Here is a 14,872-nt window from a genome sequence, read left to right as displayed (position 1 = left end):
AGTGTTTGGGGAAAAAAGGGGGGCACAGAATGGTCTGATTGAAACTCACATAGCGATCTTATAAAAACATCCACTGAGACAAGTGGAGCAAGAAGCACTAGATTCTGCCAGAGCTTTTTGACCAAATAAATAAACACAAAACAACCTAATAATAATCATAGTATATTGATGTTGTTTTGCCAAATATCCTGTACTGCACTCTGATAACTTGGAGAACCTAAAATGTTTTTACTAAGGGTGCTGAAGTGTGAGATGAGGGGGTGGGAGGGGAGGAGGCACGTCGACCACACACGTTGCAATATTATAGCATTGAATGTTATAATACATGTGAAATTGTGATTATCACACTTATAATAACATTTATAAGTGTGAGTTTTTTCTCTCCTCTACAGAAGTGCCCCGCACAAATCACGGATCACTCCCTCAGCGGAGAGGATCCACTAAATCCACTCTGGACAGCGGTGTATAGATGTATTTATTTCCGTTTGTTTCCTACGTGTACAAAACAATTTTTTATTTTCTTAAAAACACAGCTGAGTTAAGGGACTGTCCCGATCACTGTGTAATGGAATGAAGGAAACAAAAAAATCTGTGTGTCCTGTGCCACGTCACGCACGTCTGTCCGTTGCTATGGGATTTAATTGAATAAAAACTGGATGTTTTCCGTGTAAATACTTTACTTGTAAATAATAAATCCTGCACTTCTCTAACAGAGAGATTTTCCCGACCAGACTTTAATATGACGCTGTTGGCACACGAATGAGTACATCAGTTCAGTAGGCGGTCTTTTGATTTGCGTTTACAATGCAAAAAGAATGTGGATATGTGCAGCCCAGATCACCTCCGACTGTGGTCTGAGCGATCGGATCTCAAACAGCACCGAGTGCGTTTACATCTGGCATTAGAGTGATCCACTTGTGATTATCACCAAAGACACATGTTAATGCCAGGTGTAAACAGGCTCTAAATACAAAGCTTTGCTTCTCATGCTTAAGAGAGAGAATGGCAATGAATAAACAGTTGTCAATTCATAATACTTTCCCATCTGTTAATTGTATTACTTAATATACAATGTTGTTAGGAATAGTTAAATAAATAAATACATAAATAATGCTACAGGATAAATAGAAGGCTTCCAATAGACCCTCTATTTGGTGATCATATCAGCCGATACCGCTTCCAGCGATCATCCCAAAAACCCAGATTGGAGCACCCTTAGTTTTTACCCATATGACAGTCATATACCTAACCCTAACGTTTATTTTAGAAAATTAAATCATTCCTTGCCTGTGCTTGCCATTTGGGACATGAATGCCCTATTATATCTTTGGCAAATTATGTTTTTTCTGTATTGAAATAAGAGCCTAACATCACAAATTGTAAGCGTTTTCCAGAAAAAAATTTAATTAAAAAACACTGAAAGCTTGTTTCATTATTAAAATTGTGGAACACACACACACCGGTGCTAGACTCCTTTTCACTCGCTTCTCATTTTGTACTTTGACTGCACGTTACCTGATATCAGGTAGACAGATTGTTATCTGGGACTTCCAGCTCTGAGCCAGACAGAGGGGTATTTAAAGAGTAAAGAAATAACAAACACTCAGAAGAGATTAGATATGACCACGAACAAAGTCCCAGAGCTAAAATGGTCTCGTAATCCCGTATACAAAAAAAAATAAAAAATAAAAAAAATACATCCAGAACAAAATGTATTCTGATTGCAGCTGCCCTTTTGATCATGTGCTTTTACAACTGCCCCTAGGACTGGGTGATGTGCAAGACTTTATTATCACTTGAATCACTCAAGGAATTTTACATATATGTCATTGTATCTGCTTCTAAATTTGAAATAGCATATTTAAGAAAATCACAACTTAAAGCAATAAGACCAAAACTCTACTTTCTTCAGAAAAACTATACAATATAATTTCAGACGTCATCGTGAGAAATTTTAGACCACTCCTTCTCACCACCATTTATCTAGACAACATTTTGCATCACAATATCAACATATCTTGTCACACTGATAAGACACTGCCAAAAGACAGTCAATTATAATATTGTCTAGTCATTGGATATTTCAAAGGGACTGAATGATTTTAACAATGCTTTACTGTGTGAACACCTGAAACTCAACTGAGGAAAAGGCATCGTTGCAACTTTGTTTCTCACAAGTACAAATACCAAGTGTATTTAAATACAAAGACAGAGTTGTCTACTTACAGTTCTTCAAGGTAGGGGAAGTTTTTGAAAACATATGCCGGCAGTTCAGTGATGTTGTTCATGCTGAGGTCACTGTGGAAACATTGAAATGCAGCGTCAAACACTGTAGAAACAAAGTAAAAAGGTTTAAGCTTATTGTTTTTACAACTTTCAAATTCTAAATAATCCTACATCTATAGGCCATAAATTGCATATTAGAAAATACACACACACACACACACACACACACACACACACACACACACACACACACACACACACACACACACACACACACACACACACACACACACACACACACACACACACACACACACACTTAAACTTCCATATAAACCTATAAAAATCAATTGAAATGATCAAAACTAAAACTGCAATTATATTATATTAATAGGTCACTTCTGTTAATCTTACAGTGATATCATGTGATTGGGGCAACATTACTTAAGAAAAGAAAATCCAAGCCAAAAAAAGAAGCCCTCATTTTTTACGCCCAGGGGATCATCACTTTAAAAACTCGCATCAAGGAGTGATGGGCATGTAGTAACTTGAAAAATATGCACACACTGCTTGATTTTCCTCCCTAGCAAGCATATGTGAATATAGATTAAAATGTGCTTAAAGTCGCTAAATCTCACCCATCTAACAAGGGAGAGTAAGATAATCTGTATACTGGTTAGCGTAGTATACAGTATACAGAAATTACTTAGACAAACTAATGCAATGGTTTTGTACCGGCAAAAATGTTGTCACTCTTAAAAGAGAGGTAAAAATGACCACACAGATACACCAAACAATTCTACAATCCCCAACTACAGACCCCTGATTTGGATGTGTGTCCAAAGAGAAGCCCGCAGACACCAGAAGTGGAGAGACGACACACGATGAAAATTTAAAAAAATTAATAAAAACATCCAAAATAAGAAAACCCTCAGTAAACCATCACTAATTGCTCCACAACTGGCCATCTTGGATTTCACTGGCACATCTCTCCAGAACTTGTGTGTGGGCCCCTCAAATCCTCAGAGGATCATATTGCTTTCCTCTGCAGTGCCTCTGAGTACACACACACACACACACACACACACGAGGCTCAAAAGGGTGGGCCCCAAAAGAAAACCCTTCATGATCCCTGTCACCCCTGTGCCATCTCTATTTACCTGGCTATCCAGTTACCATATTAACTCTGAACTTACAATGGAGCTTTCCAAAAGAACCAGCATACCCTCATTTCTTATTCTCCTTTCCCTGCCAGCTCCGTCGATGGTGATCTTGCAACCGCTACTGCAACCGCTGCTGTATGCATGTGACCACTGCTGGTGGTCACATGCATACATCTCTACCCACATTCTAAAACCATCTCCCACAGACTGTTGACGGCTTGGAAACCACATGCAGGGCATGAGAAAACAGGAGGCCTTCACATTTCTATCACACTTCCTCCCTCGATGTTCTGTCTGCTTTGCTCATCAAGGCCCCGGCTTGTCCCTTGATGCCGCCGTGACAAACAAACAGTAAAAAAGTATAATTGCTTCTAAAGCAATACACTTCCATTCTGCGTGTGGTTGAGATGGGTTTACCAAAAAATAAATTGTGTTTTCCATAATAAGCTTTTTGAAAGCTTGTTTCTTTTGTAGTGCAAATGCTTTTCAGTTATTTATTGTAATACCATAATGTTAACACCGCTTTAAAGTAAAAATAAATATGTGCTCTGACTTTGTCACACCACAGAAAAATGTGTTATTAACCACCTAGCAACACTTTAATGATAAAAAAAAATAAATCGCCAATAATATAAAATTTGGTTTCAAAATCCTGAAAAAAGCCAGTACTCTGCTTTGAAACGCTGGGGGCGTGTCCGCAGAAGACCCTGAAACCACGCCCAATCGTGTTAAACGTTTACATTGGGGTAAATTCCATGTTTAAATGTTGTGTTGTGAACCCAGTCCTGTGTCTCTAGTTGTTCTCAAGGCGGGGCCGTCCAGAAGCGGTGCCCCTTACTGGCTCCTCCAGTCGCGGCTCGGCGGCCCGCTAGAATGCAGCTAGCGCTAACTTAACCGAACCCCGCGAGATCAAAAACAACGGGATGGTTGCTTTTTGTTCCGGGCGCAGAGGCGGCGATTTATGTTTTTGCCGGTGGGGGACACATAGCGGAGATCCCTTTTACTCCATGTGTTTATTCCCTAAACAACGATTTATCCCAAACTCCGGGCTGTTAGCTTAGCTCCGATTTGACCTGGTGTTTATATAGTGTGAGGGGAGGCGCCATGCCAAGTATGACCGCTCCATGTCATCGGGTCATGATTTAGGCCCAAAAAGATCCCGACCACAAAAATGGTGAGGCACAGTTTAACTGTCTAACTCCACAATTCAGTACTACATTGTTTGTTATGTTTTACAAAATACATTTCAAATCTGTTAGATGCAGATTACTGTACTGTAGTTACTGCAGTTACTGTACTAAGAGAAAGGTTTATCCATTAGAAAGCATTTTGACTGACAGCTGACAGCCCGATAGATACATTCAGCTTGTTTCACACACATCAGTTTGGAATGGGTCCATTTGAAAAATGATTACCCCTGGTTTTCAGATAACTGGATCAATTGTTTCCTTTGGAGAACTTTGGGGGGTGGGGGGGGGGGGGGGGGGTGAAGGTGTAACAGCCAAGACTTTGGACAGCATTCACTATCATTGCACAAAACGTTAGCAATTATTTGATCATTTGCTGCCTCCCTTGCTTAGAATCAAATTCATGTGGACAAATCCTTCTTCAATTTCCTCATAAGAAATGCTTCTAAAGAGGAAATTGTCATTATATACAGTATATGGTGGGAATCATGCATTTACAGGACTACTTTCTGCCTCTGCTACCTGTAGTAGTCACTTTGGACAAAAGTGTCTGCTAAAATGATGATGCAGTTAACAAACTTTTGGTACTGGAGAGCTCTGGGAGTGGCAGGAGACCACAGGGAGCGGTTCTAGGAATGACTGATGGCCGAAAGCTGATTAGATTACCTCAGTCACATCCATTAGTGATGAACATTCTTGAATCGTTTGCAAATGGAGACTTCTCATCTTGGTGTAAGGGAAGGAAACAAGCCAAATGTAGGTAATCATTTGGCTTGACCCAATAGACCCACATTTGAGTCTATTCTAAAACAAATAGTTGCAGAGTTACGAGTCCAACACTGGCCAAATGTCAAGGGAGCCAGAAGGTGTCAAAAGTCCGGCAGCTCACAACTCACCTAATTTCCCTTCACAAGGCTGCTTGTGTTTGCCCTCAGACTACTTCAGGTACAATCCAAAGCCACAGCACAGCCACAGTCATTCATACAACAGACTCACAAAGAATATGACATGCAGAGTGGAACAGTGGTCTGTGCAGAAAATCGATTTCCAAACGTTGGGTGTGCAGCTCAGACACTGCTGCTAGTGTGAGTGCGCTCAGAAAACAAAAAAAAAAAAAAAAAGAAAGGCAGGGGTTGTTGTAGGGGCGGTGACTATAAATTAGGGGTGTCAAAGATAATGTATGTGATTCATTTAAAAAACATAAACACATTACATTAATCGCATTGATCTGGCTAAACACCAATCCTGCCTTTTGACAGAAAGCTCCGCCTACTGCAAACCGCACCCACTGACTGAAACAACTCGCTTCAACATTTTATCTCAACTTTTGGAGTTTATAATGCCGTAGCCGAGAGACAAACAACATGCAGTTTTTTTTGGAAGTCGAGTCTACTTATTTGAATTGAATCGCACATGAAGCACAACACAATGAACATCTACATGAGTTTAAAGTCTGAATAAAATAAATGACTGTTGGGAAAGTATTGGCTTGACGTCAAGGGCAAGTGACTGTTGTATTTATTGTCAGGAGTGAGCAACTTCCTTTGGCTGTCATCCTCGAAACAACATGCATGTTTCCCATCTTGTTTTGTTTCTTCCAAAACGGGAATGCCACTTGGACAACTGGCTACGTGGGTTAATCCAATCATTTGACAGCTACATTTTAAACGCAGAAGCAATTCAGTTGGCAGAGACTCAACAGATAAATCATATATTAGGAAAAAGTTCCAAAACTGCCCTCTCAAAGCTGACACCTTTGTCCTGAGGAAAACCCACAACCACTCCTTTGTGGAGAGCATACCCACTCCATAAGTATAGCAGAGAGAAGCCAATGGTTAATGTTTGAGACACACAATTTTCTAAATTCTAAATTCTGGTCACACAAGTTGTTCGGAAGTTAATGAGTCAGCAAATGTAACATTATTTAACATAAAAGAAAATGTTTCCCAGTGACCTTAAAAAAAATAAAATAAAAAAAAAATAAAAAAAAAATAAAAAAGACACCACCCCCTACCAGAAGAGATACTATTCACTGTTGTTGATACCACAATGTTAAACATTTTGTATTAATTAAATTTGTAATTTAAGGGAGAATAGACACAACGTAATTTTATTTTAGGCACAAAGCTGCCATTATTGATCGGAGTATGTCAATGAAATGGACATGGAGTAAAAGAAAAGCAGTAATCAAGGTGCACCACTGTACCTTCAAAAAGGTATATTTTCTTTATCAGTTATCTAATACATTCTGTGCATGTACATTAGGTAAAAAAAAATAAAAATAATAATAATAATAATAATAAATAGGCCTCTGTTCAAATTTGTAATGCCATAGATATGATTCTCTTCCTTAAGATTAATCAAATCAAATTCAGGGATTGTGAAGAATTCCACATAAAAAACTAAAGAGGTATGATGATGTCTTAAAATAATATATGTATTAAGAGAAGTATCAATAAAACATTTTGGTTGGATTGGTAGATACTGATATGATAACCAGTAAGAAAGTAAGTAAGTTACCATTAACATAAAATAATGAAAAGTGACCCCTTTTTAAAATTGTAGTTTTTTTCCTGTAAGCATAAAAGGTTCCCATTATCTTACAAACAACAGTTACGTGTTCCCATGTATCAGTGAAAAATACATTGGCACCCTTCAGTTTATTAATTACAGAGTTAAAGGCAGGTGACTGCTTAGTTCTTAGGCTAATGCAGTTAGGGAAATAAGGGCAGTCTGTGTTGAAAGTTAAGGCTTACTCCTCAAGGCCGGGATTAAAAATGAGGTGAGTTCCCCCCTTAGCATTACAATAATCTTACAGTAGAATTTAAAGAACTAGATTTGAGGATCCAAATAACAAAGACTAGATTGTCTGAAAACAGCCTGCATCATTGTCATAGGAAATGACGAAACAAAACTGAGAGTAAAGTGAATACATTTATTTACATAGAGTGTACAGTGCATATATTTTATATATTCATTTTTATGAGATGTTTTTGTTTGAAGGAATGTGTGGGAGAGCAGTCTTGGAATAGGTATATCAGAGTCTAGGAGGAAGTGTGGGAGCCAGAGAGGGGGAGAAGTAAACATTCTCCCATCCATAAGTCATCCTGTTTGGGTGCGGGAACCACTAACTGGCTCCTTTCACCTCTGCTGACCATGAACAAAAGTATCATTCAGTCAAAGATGGATTGAAAGGACCAATAGTGAGTAAGTAAGGAAGCTCAACCCATTGAGCGCGAGACCCCTGATTCTAACCCTCTTCTCGCTATTCGTTTCTACTTGCCCTCATTCAGGCTATGAAGGAACATAGCTCAACAAAGACGTGAGCTATAACAACACAACTTGTGCTACTCCATTCAAAGGCAAAAGAACAAACAAGCACCGACAGATACATGATCATATGTAGACATTCAATTAGGGGCCGATTTGTCCAGCTGGTGGTTAGATTCTCCATTTTTCCTAATCATTAGAATTTTCATTTTGACTCATATAGTAATAAAAGTCCCTTTTATTGTGAGGCATGCGCTTCTCTAACGCAGCCACCACTCTCTGAAAGGTATAGTTTTGTTGTCTGGCTGTCTGTGGTCTGTGCCAAATAATATTATGGGACTGGCTAAAATGGGACCGATGAAGAGTAAATGGCCAATTATCAATCTTTTCAAGCCAAGAAGCTTTCCATGCTACAAGGAGCGTGCCAATCTTGTGTTGCTTTATTAATATATGTTCTTTTTTATTTTTGAGCTATAGACATAAATATCTTTTGGCCCTAAAATAAACTCTGTTACTATAATTTTGGAAACTAAAATTTTTATATTAACTACAAATTAATATCAGCCCCAAATATCGGCTGTCTCCCAAATTAGTAATAATCATATTGGCTATCAAAAGAAATTAATAAAAAATTAATTAATCAGTCCATCTCTGAAAGGAGCTGAAGATACACCACCATACATGTAACTGGACAATGCAAACAGTTGTTCTACATTTTCCACAGATTCCAATAATTATGTATGCCTGTATACAGTACCACTGGGCTGGAGGCTACACTAGGCTTGTCATAAGATTATTTATTTTAAAGGCTTAATTATTTACTGTTAGGACATCCATTGTCAAATCTGTCAAATCTGCTATTCTTTCTACAGTAAAGACTGATTTCGATTTGAACAACTCACAGAAGATGCATCTGGAATAATACAGAAACTGACAATAAATCAGTTTCTGAATTCTTGGGGCAGTGAAACCCGCCTAAGACCTGAAGCCATTTGATGCATTAAAACCTGTCTGTTTCTGTAATTATTTGTGTGTGTGTGTGTGTGCGTGTATGTGTGTGTGTGTGTGTGTGTGTGTGTGTCAGTCAGTCCCCATGTTGTTATTTGTCCGCTTTCCACCTGTTTTTAATGCATTAAGCAGAAAAACCAAATGTAATGGACTGACTAGTCTGGTATCTTGCTTTCCCTCAACAGGCTGCGATGCTCAGCTCTTCTTCAAAAAGTTTAAGAACAGTTAAAATATTGATGTTGACATTTTTTCTGGGATCGGAGAGTAAAACACACCTTTTCTTTACTCATTGGGATATTTGTCTGTGCATTAGCTCTGAGAGGGACGGAGCGCTACAGCTGCAATACGTCTCACTAATCCATCATGATGTCTTGCCCTTGTGCTCCACGCACAAAAGACAGGGGGAGTGGAAGAGGACAACTGGAGTTCAAGGGACAGAGTGAAAGAACAAACGGAGGAGGAGAACCAACCTTTGACACATTTTCAGAGCTTGAACTGGATATATTACATAGTTACCTTATTAATAGACGTCACAAAGGATTTATTCCTGTGTAATTATAATTATAATAGAACCAGTACTAGAGTACTGCCAAATCACAAAGTTCAACCATACTTGCGTTTAAGCCAAACCAGGAATATGTAATATATTATTGTTGGCTGTCAAATAACACAATAATAACTTCAACAAGGCTTTAGGTTTGCGATTACAATTTAAAACTGTTTCCTAAGTAAAAGAGAGATACTGAGTTCCAAGGGCAAGCTGAAGCTGTGAACAGAAGATAGCATGACAAGTCTTGACAGACTGGTATATGACGGTGATAACCTTTTTTACCCATCACATCACATCACATCTGGTGGTTTTAGGAGTTGGTGGAAAACGCATCAACAAGCTAGTGGTGTACTGACAGCTCCAAAGCACTGCACATAGCAAGGGCTGGGACAGCTTTCTTATCAAAAGATAGAAAAATACCAATGAAGTTTGCAAAGTATAAACTTAATATAATTTGTAACAAACTGTGCAACAGTGTAAATACTTTAGCTCCTGCATTAGATGAATATGAATACATCAGAGGAATCACACCCAAGGTCACATTTTGCTTTTCTTTTTTCAAGTAGTACAAGGACTTCACCAACCCGCAAAGGAGTACTACACCGTCAGGTGCCCACGCAGTTTATGATTAACAGCATCAACTGCAAAACATGTTGGCCTTTTCAATAGATATATAACCTAGGAGAATCATCCAGCTGCTATGGAGAAATCATCAACAAAGTCTTCTCGAGCTCCAATAATTTCTAACCAACTTAGATGAGTTTGAATATACTGCCTTGATAGCAGGGGGCAGAGGGATCCAAGGGCCTGCTGCCACAGCTGGCACAGTATTTAGCCCAAATTGAATATATGGTTTATAGTACTGGCAAAAAAAAATGCACAAAAGACTTGTAAATTATTTGGAAATATTTGTTGCATTAGTTAACCAAACTTCCAAGTGTCTGTGCATATTCTTGTTTCAAACATGATAACGTTAGAAACAGCTTTGGTTTCAGAATCAGAATCAGAAATACTTTAATAATCCCAGAGGGAAATTACTGTACCCTTACCCTTAATTACTTCACCCATACTTCATGGAACTTATGTGTGTGTTCATTAGACTCAAATAACGACAGATCATCATCAGATACCTGCACAGTATCAACTACTCAGTCTGTCACAATTGACCCCACATTTAATATATAGTTCATAAAAGTACAAAGAGTGTTTGCAAATATTTCTTGCAGAAGTTAACCAACTTTAAAAACTAAACTGCATAATGTTGTGGCAAACATGATGAGGTTAGAACACAGGTCTGATTTCACCATAACTTAGTACGTGCTGAAATTATTGGAAACCCTGACTCATGGTAGTCTTCAGAGGAAAATAAAAAATTAAAACCTGAGGAAAATATCTTCTGAGCAGTGAGGGGCACAGAGTTGTATATGCTTCAATCCTTGCAAAAATAAAAGAAAAGAAAAATAAAGTACGAATGGACTCTTTACCTTGTCCATATATTTGTTGCAGAAATCGAGAGAGAGCGATGTATGTACTATTAGAACTTGTAGGTGTGTGTTCATCAAGGTGCATTCAAACCCTGGCCTGGAGAACCCCCAACAACATGTGTAAATCTCTTCTAGGGGAGTCGGTGGCATAAAGTCTCCCTCCAGTATCAGTGTCCGTGGGTGACATGTTGACATATGGAGCCTGGGAGCAGCACATGTGCGGGCACGGGCCCTGGTACACACTGTTTATTCCGTACTCACAGATAGTAGGTGAAGGCGCTCAGACCGGCTGGCATGGCAGTGAGTCCTTTCCCGGAGCAGTCTACACCCCCGTCTTCATCGCAGCTGCATGAGGGCGAGCAGGCGTCCGGGGTGGACTGCCCTTGGCCGGAGGCGCCGAAACCCAGCAAACAGCCCCACAAAAGCACCGGGACGACGGTCCGAAAGACGCGCATTTTTCCCCTTCACCCTTCGGGGGTCAGGTGGAAGCGAGGAAAGCGCCTTCAACAGTGAACCTCCCGACGGAGACTCCTCATGTGGCTGCTCGCTGGTGGTGTCGGTGGCATGGGATAAAGATAAAGCCTTCTACTCCCCCACCCACCCACCCCGCCCCGCGCCGCGCCGCGCCGCGCCGCGAAACCGAACAGAATAGAAATGGACTTAAAACAGCGTGGAGCCCAAATTAAATGTCGGCGTGGGTGTCCCGGTGGTGGTCTCGCCGTTTCCACCCAGTCCTGGCGGCGCACTGCTTTACCCCGCGGAGGAACATCGCTCCGCGGCGTCGTGTGGAGACAAGTAGCACCAAACAGCGACGAGGGGCTCGACTCTCCCTTTCGGAATCGGTTCTCAACGAGCGACTCGGCAAAGGAGCCGTTCGTTCGATTCGGATGGTGTAACGCAGGGCGAGGCGGGGGGGGGGGGTTGAGTCCGGCGAGAAGGCAGAAGATTCGGTTGGCCCCGTTGAGTTATGGACGGAATTCGGGAACTGTGGATCCCAGAAAACCACAAGATATTTTCGGCGAATTCTCGCTGAAATACAAATACAAAATACTATCGAAAAAAAAAAAAAAACCTACCACCTTATCTTAAATAATAATTTTTGCAGGTAGAGTCAGTGTGAGTTATTTAGTCCCAAGTCAGTATTTTCAGATTGCGAAGCGACGATTTCACGCTTTTATCGGAGTGACTCCCGACGCCCGGGACGTTTCGAGGATTCGACCGCTGCCAACGAATCGTTCGCGAATCTCGCGTCACACAAACGGCCACCTCTACCTTGCGGTTTGCCCCCCCACCCCCACCCCGCGCGTCCCTGTCCCGTAAACAGTCGAAGCGTTCCTTCTTCCAGAAAAGAAAAAAAAGTACGTCCTTTGGTCGTGTCACGGTTATGATCGCGATATTGTTTCCGCAGTTTTCTTGCCCCGGGCCCCGCAGCACGGCGCTCCGTTTAAGCACCCTGCCGGACAACCTGCCGCCCCGGGCCTCGTTGAGCAGGATCGCTCCCCAGGAGCCACCGCGTCACAGCGCGTCTCTAAAAGCACTCGGCGTCCACACGAGGACCCGCAAAGTCATTCAGATATCTCCATCTGGCACGTATTTAAAAACAACAACAACCATAACATTTTCATGTTCCATATTCACGCTGAAATTCTGTGATTTGAATTCTACGAGGGTTTGGCATTCCAGCCGCTAGGCCTGTTAATATTATACTCGAGCAGTGGTTCCCAATGTGGGGTCCGGGGACCCGCCCACGGGTCCTTCGAGGGGTTCCAGGTGGGTCCCTCAGCAAAATGATCCACAGTTAAAAAATGTGTTCACGTTAGAGAATGTACAATAATTACTTTGATCAGTTTCAGGGTTACCTCCCTAACTATAGTAAAGGAGTGTTGTATAGTTGGTGCTGGAAGAATTACTGAGACCTTTTTTTACTTCAGTAAAAGTACAAAAACCCTCACATAAAATGACTTGCATAAAGGTACCGCATTGACATTTCTACAAGTACTTGTTCTTAAATGTAGTATGCTAAAGTACAATATTTGGGTCTTTGCAAGGTAATTTAAATTAAATCATTATTTTATTAAGATAGTAAACCTGTGAACAAAACATATTAGACAGGGAAAAGGTTTGTGTATAGTTTGTGTGTGGAAATGCTGTAAAGACTACATAAAGAGAGTGTTGATAGAGTGTTTGATTGTATTTCCCTGAATTAATGAAGTTTATCATAACGAAACATTATTATTATTATTATTAGTAGTAGTAATAGTAGTAATTTATCTTTTTAATACCGTCATTGATACATACATATGTATGCATTATTTTAACAGTTCATTATGTCACACAGACATGGTAATGCAAACAATCACATCAAGGGGTCATTTGGACAGGGTTCTTACCAGGTCCTTGAGGTGTGTGGAGTGCTTGAATTCCATCCTGAGAAATTTAAGTACAGTAATACCTTGAACATAGCCCCTTTTGTTTGTTGAAATGCTGAAAGGGTCCTTGAAAAAATGCGATAATTTAAAACCTGTGATAAATGTAAATTTAATCCAGCATGTTTGGAAATAGACACTAGTAGATGCTGATGAGATGAATTTTATATATATATATATATATACAGTATACTGTACAAATATAATATATAATATATAATATATAATGCTATAAATAAAAGACAGTGAGACTCGGATTATATTATATTTTAAATAATAAAGGTCACATTTAAAATTGATCATATTTGTTTTGAGCCTAAAAACATGAAAAAATGTATTTAAAAAGTACTTGAAAGTCCTTGAATTTCATATTGTAATGCCAGAATGAACCCTGTTCAGATTCTCCATTCAGCCAAGCACACAAAACACCACAGACTGAACAGTGTGAAAATAGAGATGGGGAAAAGGACAGCAAGGCCCTTCCAGAAACGGAGCACCTTCATTTATTTCAGTGCATCCGCTTGTTTGGCCCCTCATCCATCTTGATGACATTTGCGAGAGACCTTGGGACCTGGCCTCTTCAAATCAATCAATTACCAGTTTCTGCATGGCTCTCTGAAATGCCAGTGATTGAGGGGCTGGTCAAGGTCAACTGTTGTGTGAGCTACAGCATATTATTCCAGATAAATATAAACCAATTACCCACGTCTCGTTCTGTTACCTCTCCTGTCTGTCTGTCAATCAATCCATCAACTAGGTGGATTACATCTTGCCTTATAATGTACAGTATGTACGTATGTTATAATACTTTTCCTTAACAGCGTGAGCGAAGACAAAGTCTTTATGAAGGGAAATACTACCCCTCAGTGGTTAGAGTTTCTCAGTGCTCCAGACTAACTTCTTACTGACTGTACACACTCTGTGGCAGGGAATTTGAAAAAAAAACAGAATTCATCTGAAAATATACAGCACACCAAATCATAGACCATAGACTAGGTAATGGTTTATACATTGTGGTCAATACACCCAAAAATAGATTGAAGATGTGTGATAGGCTGCCCATGTATGTCCCACACCTGTATCTGAATTCACCAGCCTGCACATTTTGGAAACTGTTGTCCTTGCTTTGCATGTGTAGATCAGGCCTGACCTGTGTACCGCCAGTCCATGGTTTTGTACCAGCTTTTGCTCTTTTGTACATCTAAATGGCGCGTGTGTTTCTTTAGTTGGTTGGTTGGTGTGCCCTTGGCACATAGCCAGTCATTTATTTATTTATTCATTTAATTATTATTTTTGCTAAATTTTATTGATTTTGTTGCTTCATTTTTCATTTTGTGGTTCTGTCTTTGTTTTATGGATGTTGTATTGCTTGGATGAGAGCAGCAGTCCTTTGTTTATAATCTAAGCAAATCTAGAATTAATGGTTAAAATCTAGGAAAATATAATCTAGAATTAAACTGTCTATATAACTACAAGGACCCAAGGCTGCATATTTTGTTTAAACTATTTAATAATTATAGCGTAAACAAGACCTAGTACCAGCAATGCCTTCAAAAAA

General features: G+C 39.9%; 1 protein-coding gene across 1 annotated transcript in view; it reads right to left on the bottom strand.

Moving 5' to 3' along the window:
- lgr4 (leucine-rich repeat containing G protein-coupled receptor 4) overlaps window positions 1-11,444 on the bottom strand; it is a 35,689-nt gene extending 24,245 nt beyond the window's left edge. The window contains exons 1-2 of the mRNA XM_079997416.1: window positions 11,150-11,444; window positions 2,227-2,298 (exon numbers count right to left, since the gene is read on the bottom strand). Of these exons, the coding sequence (XP_079853542.1) occupies window positions 2,227-2,298; window positions 11,150-11,343 (266 nt within the window). The 5' untranslated portion in view covers window positions 11,344-11,444. The remainder of the gene's footprint in view (window positions 1-2,226; window positions 2,299-11,149) is intronic.
- Between the last annotated feature and the right edge of the window lie 3,428 nt (window positions 11,445-14,872).

The sequence above is a fragment of the Zeus faber genome (assembly GCF_960531495.2).
Source record: "Zeus faber genome assembly, chromosome: 3".
NCBI lineage: Eukaryota > Metazoa > Chordata > Actinopteri > Zeiformes > Zeidae > Zeus > Zeus faber.
Note: the sequence above shows the minus strand (reverse complement) of the source record. Positions and strands in the feature narration are given on the sequence as shown.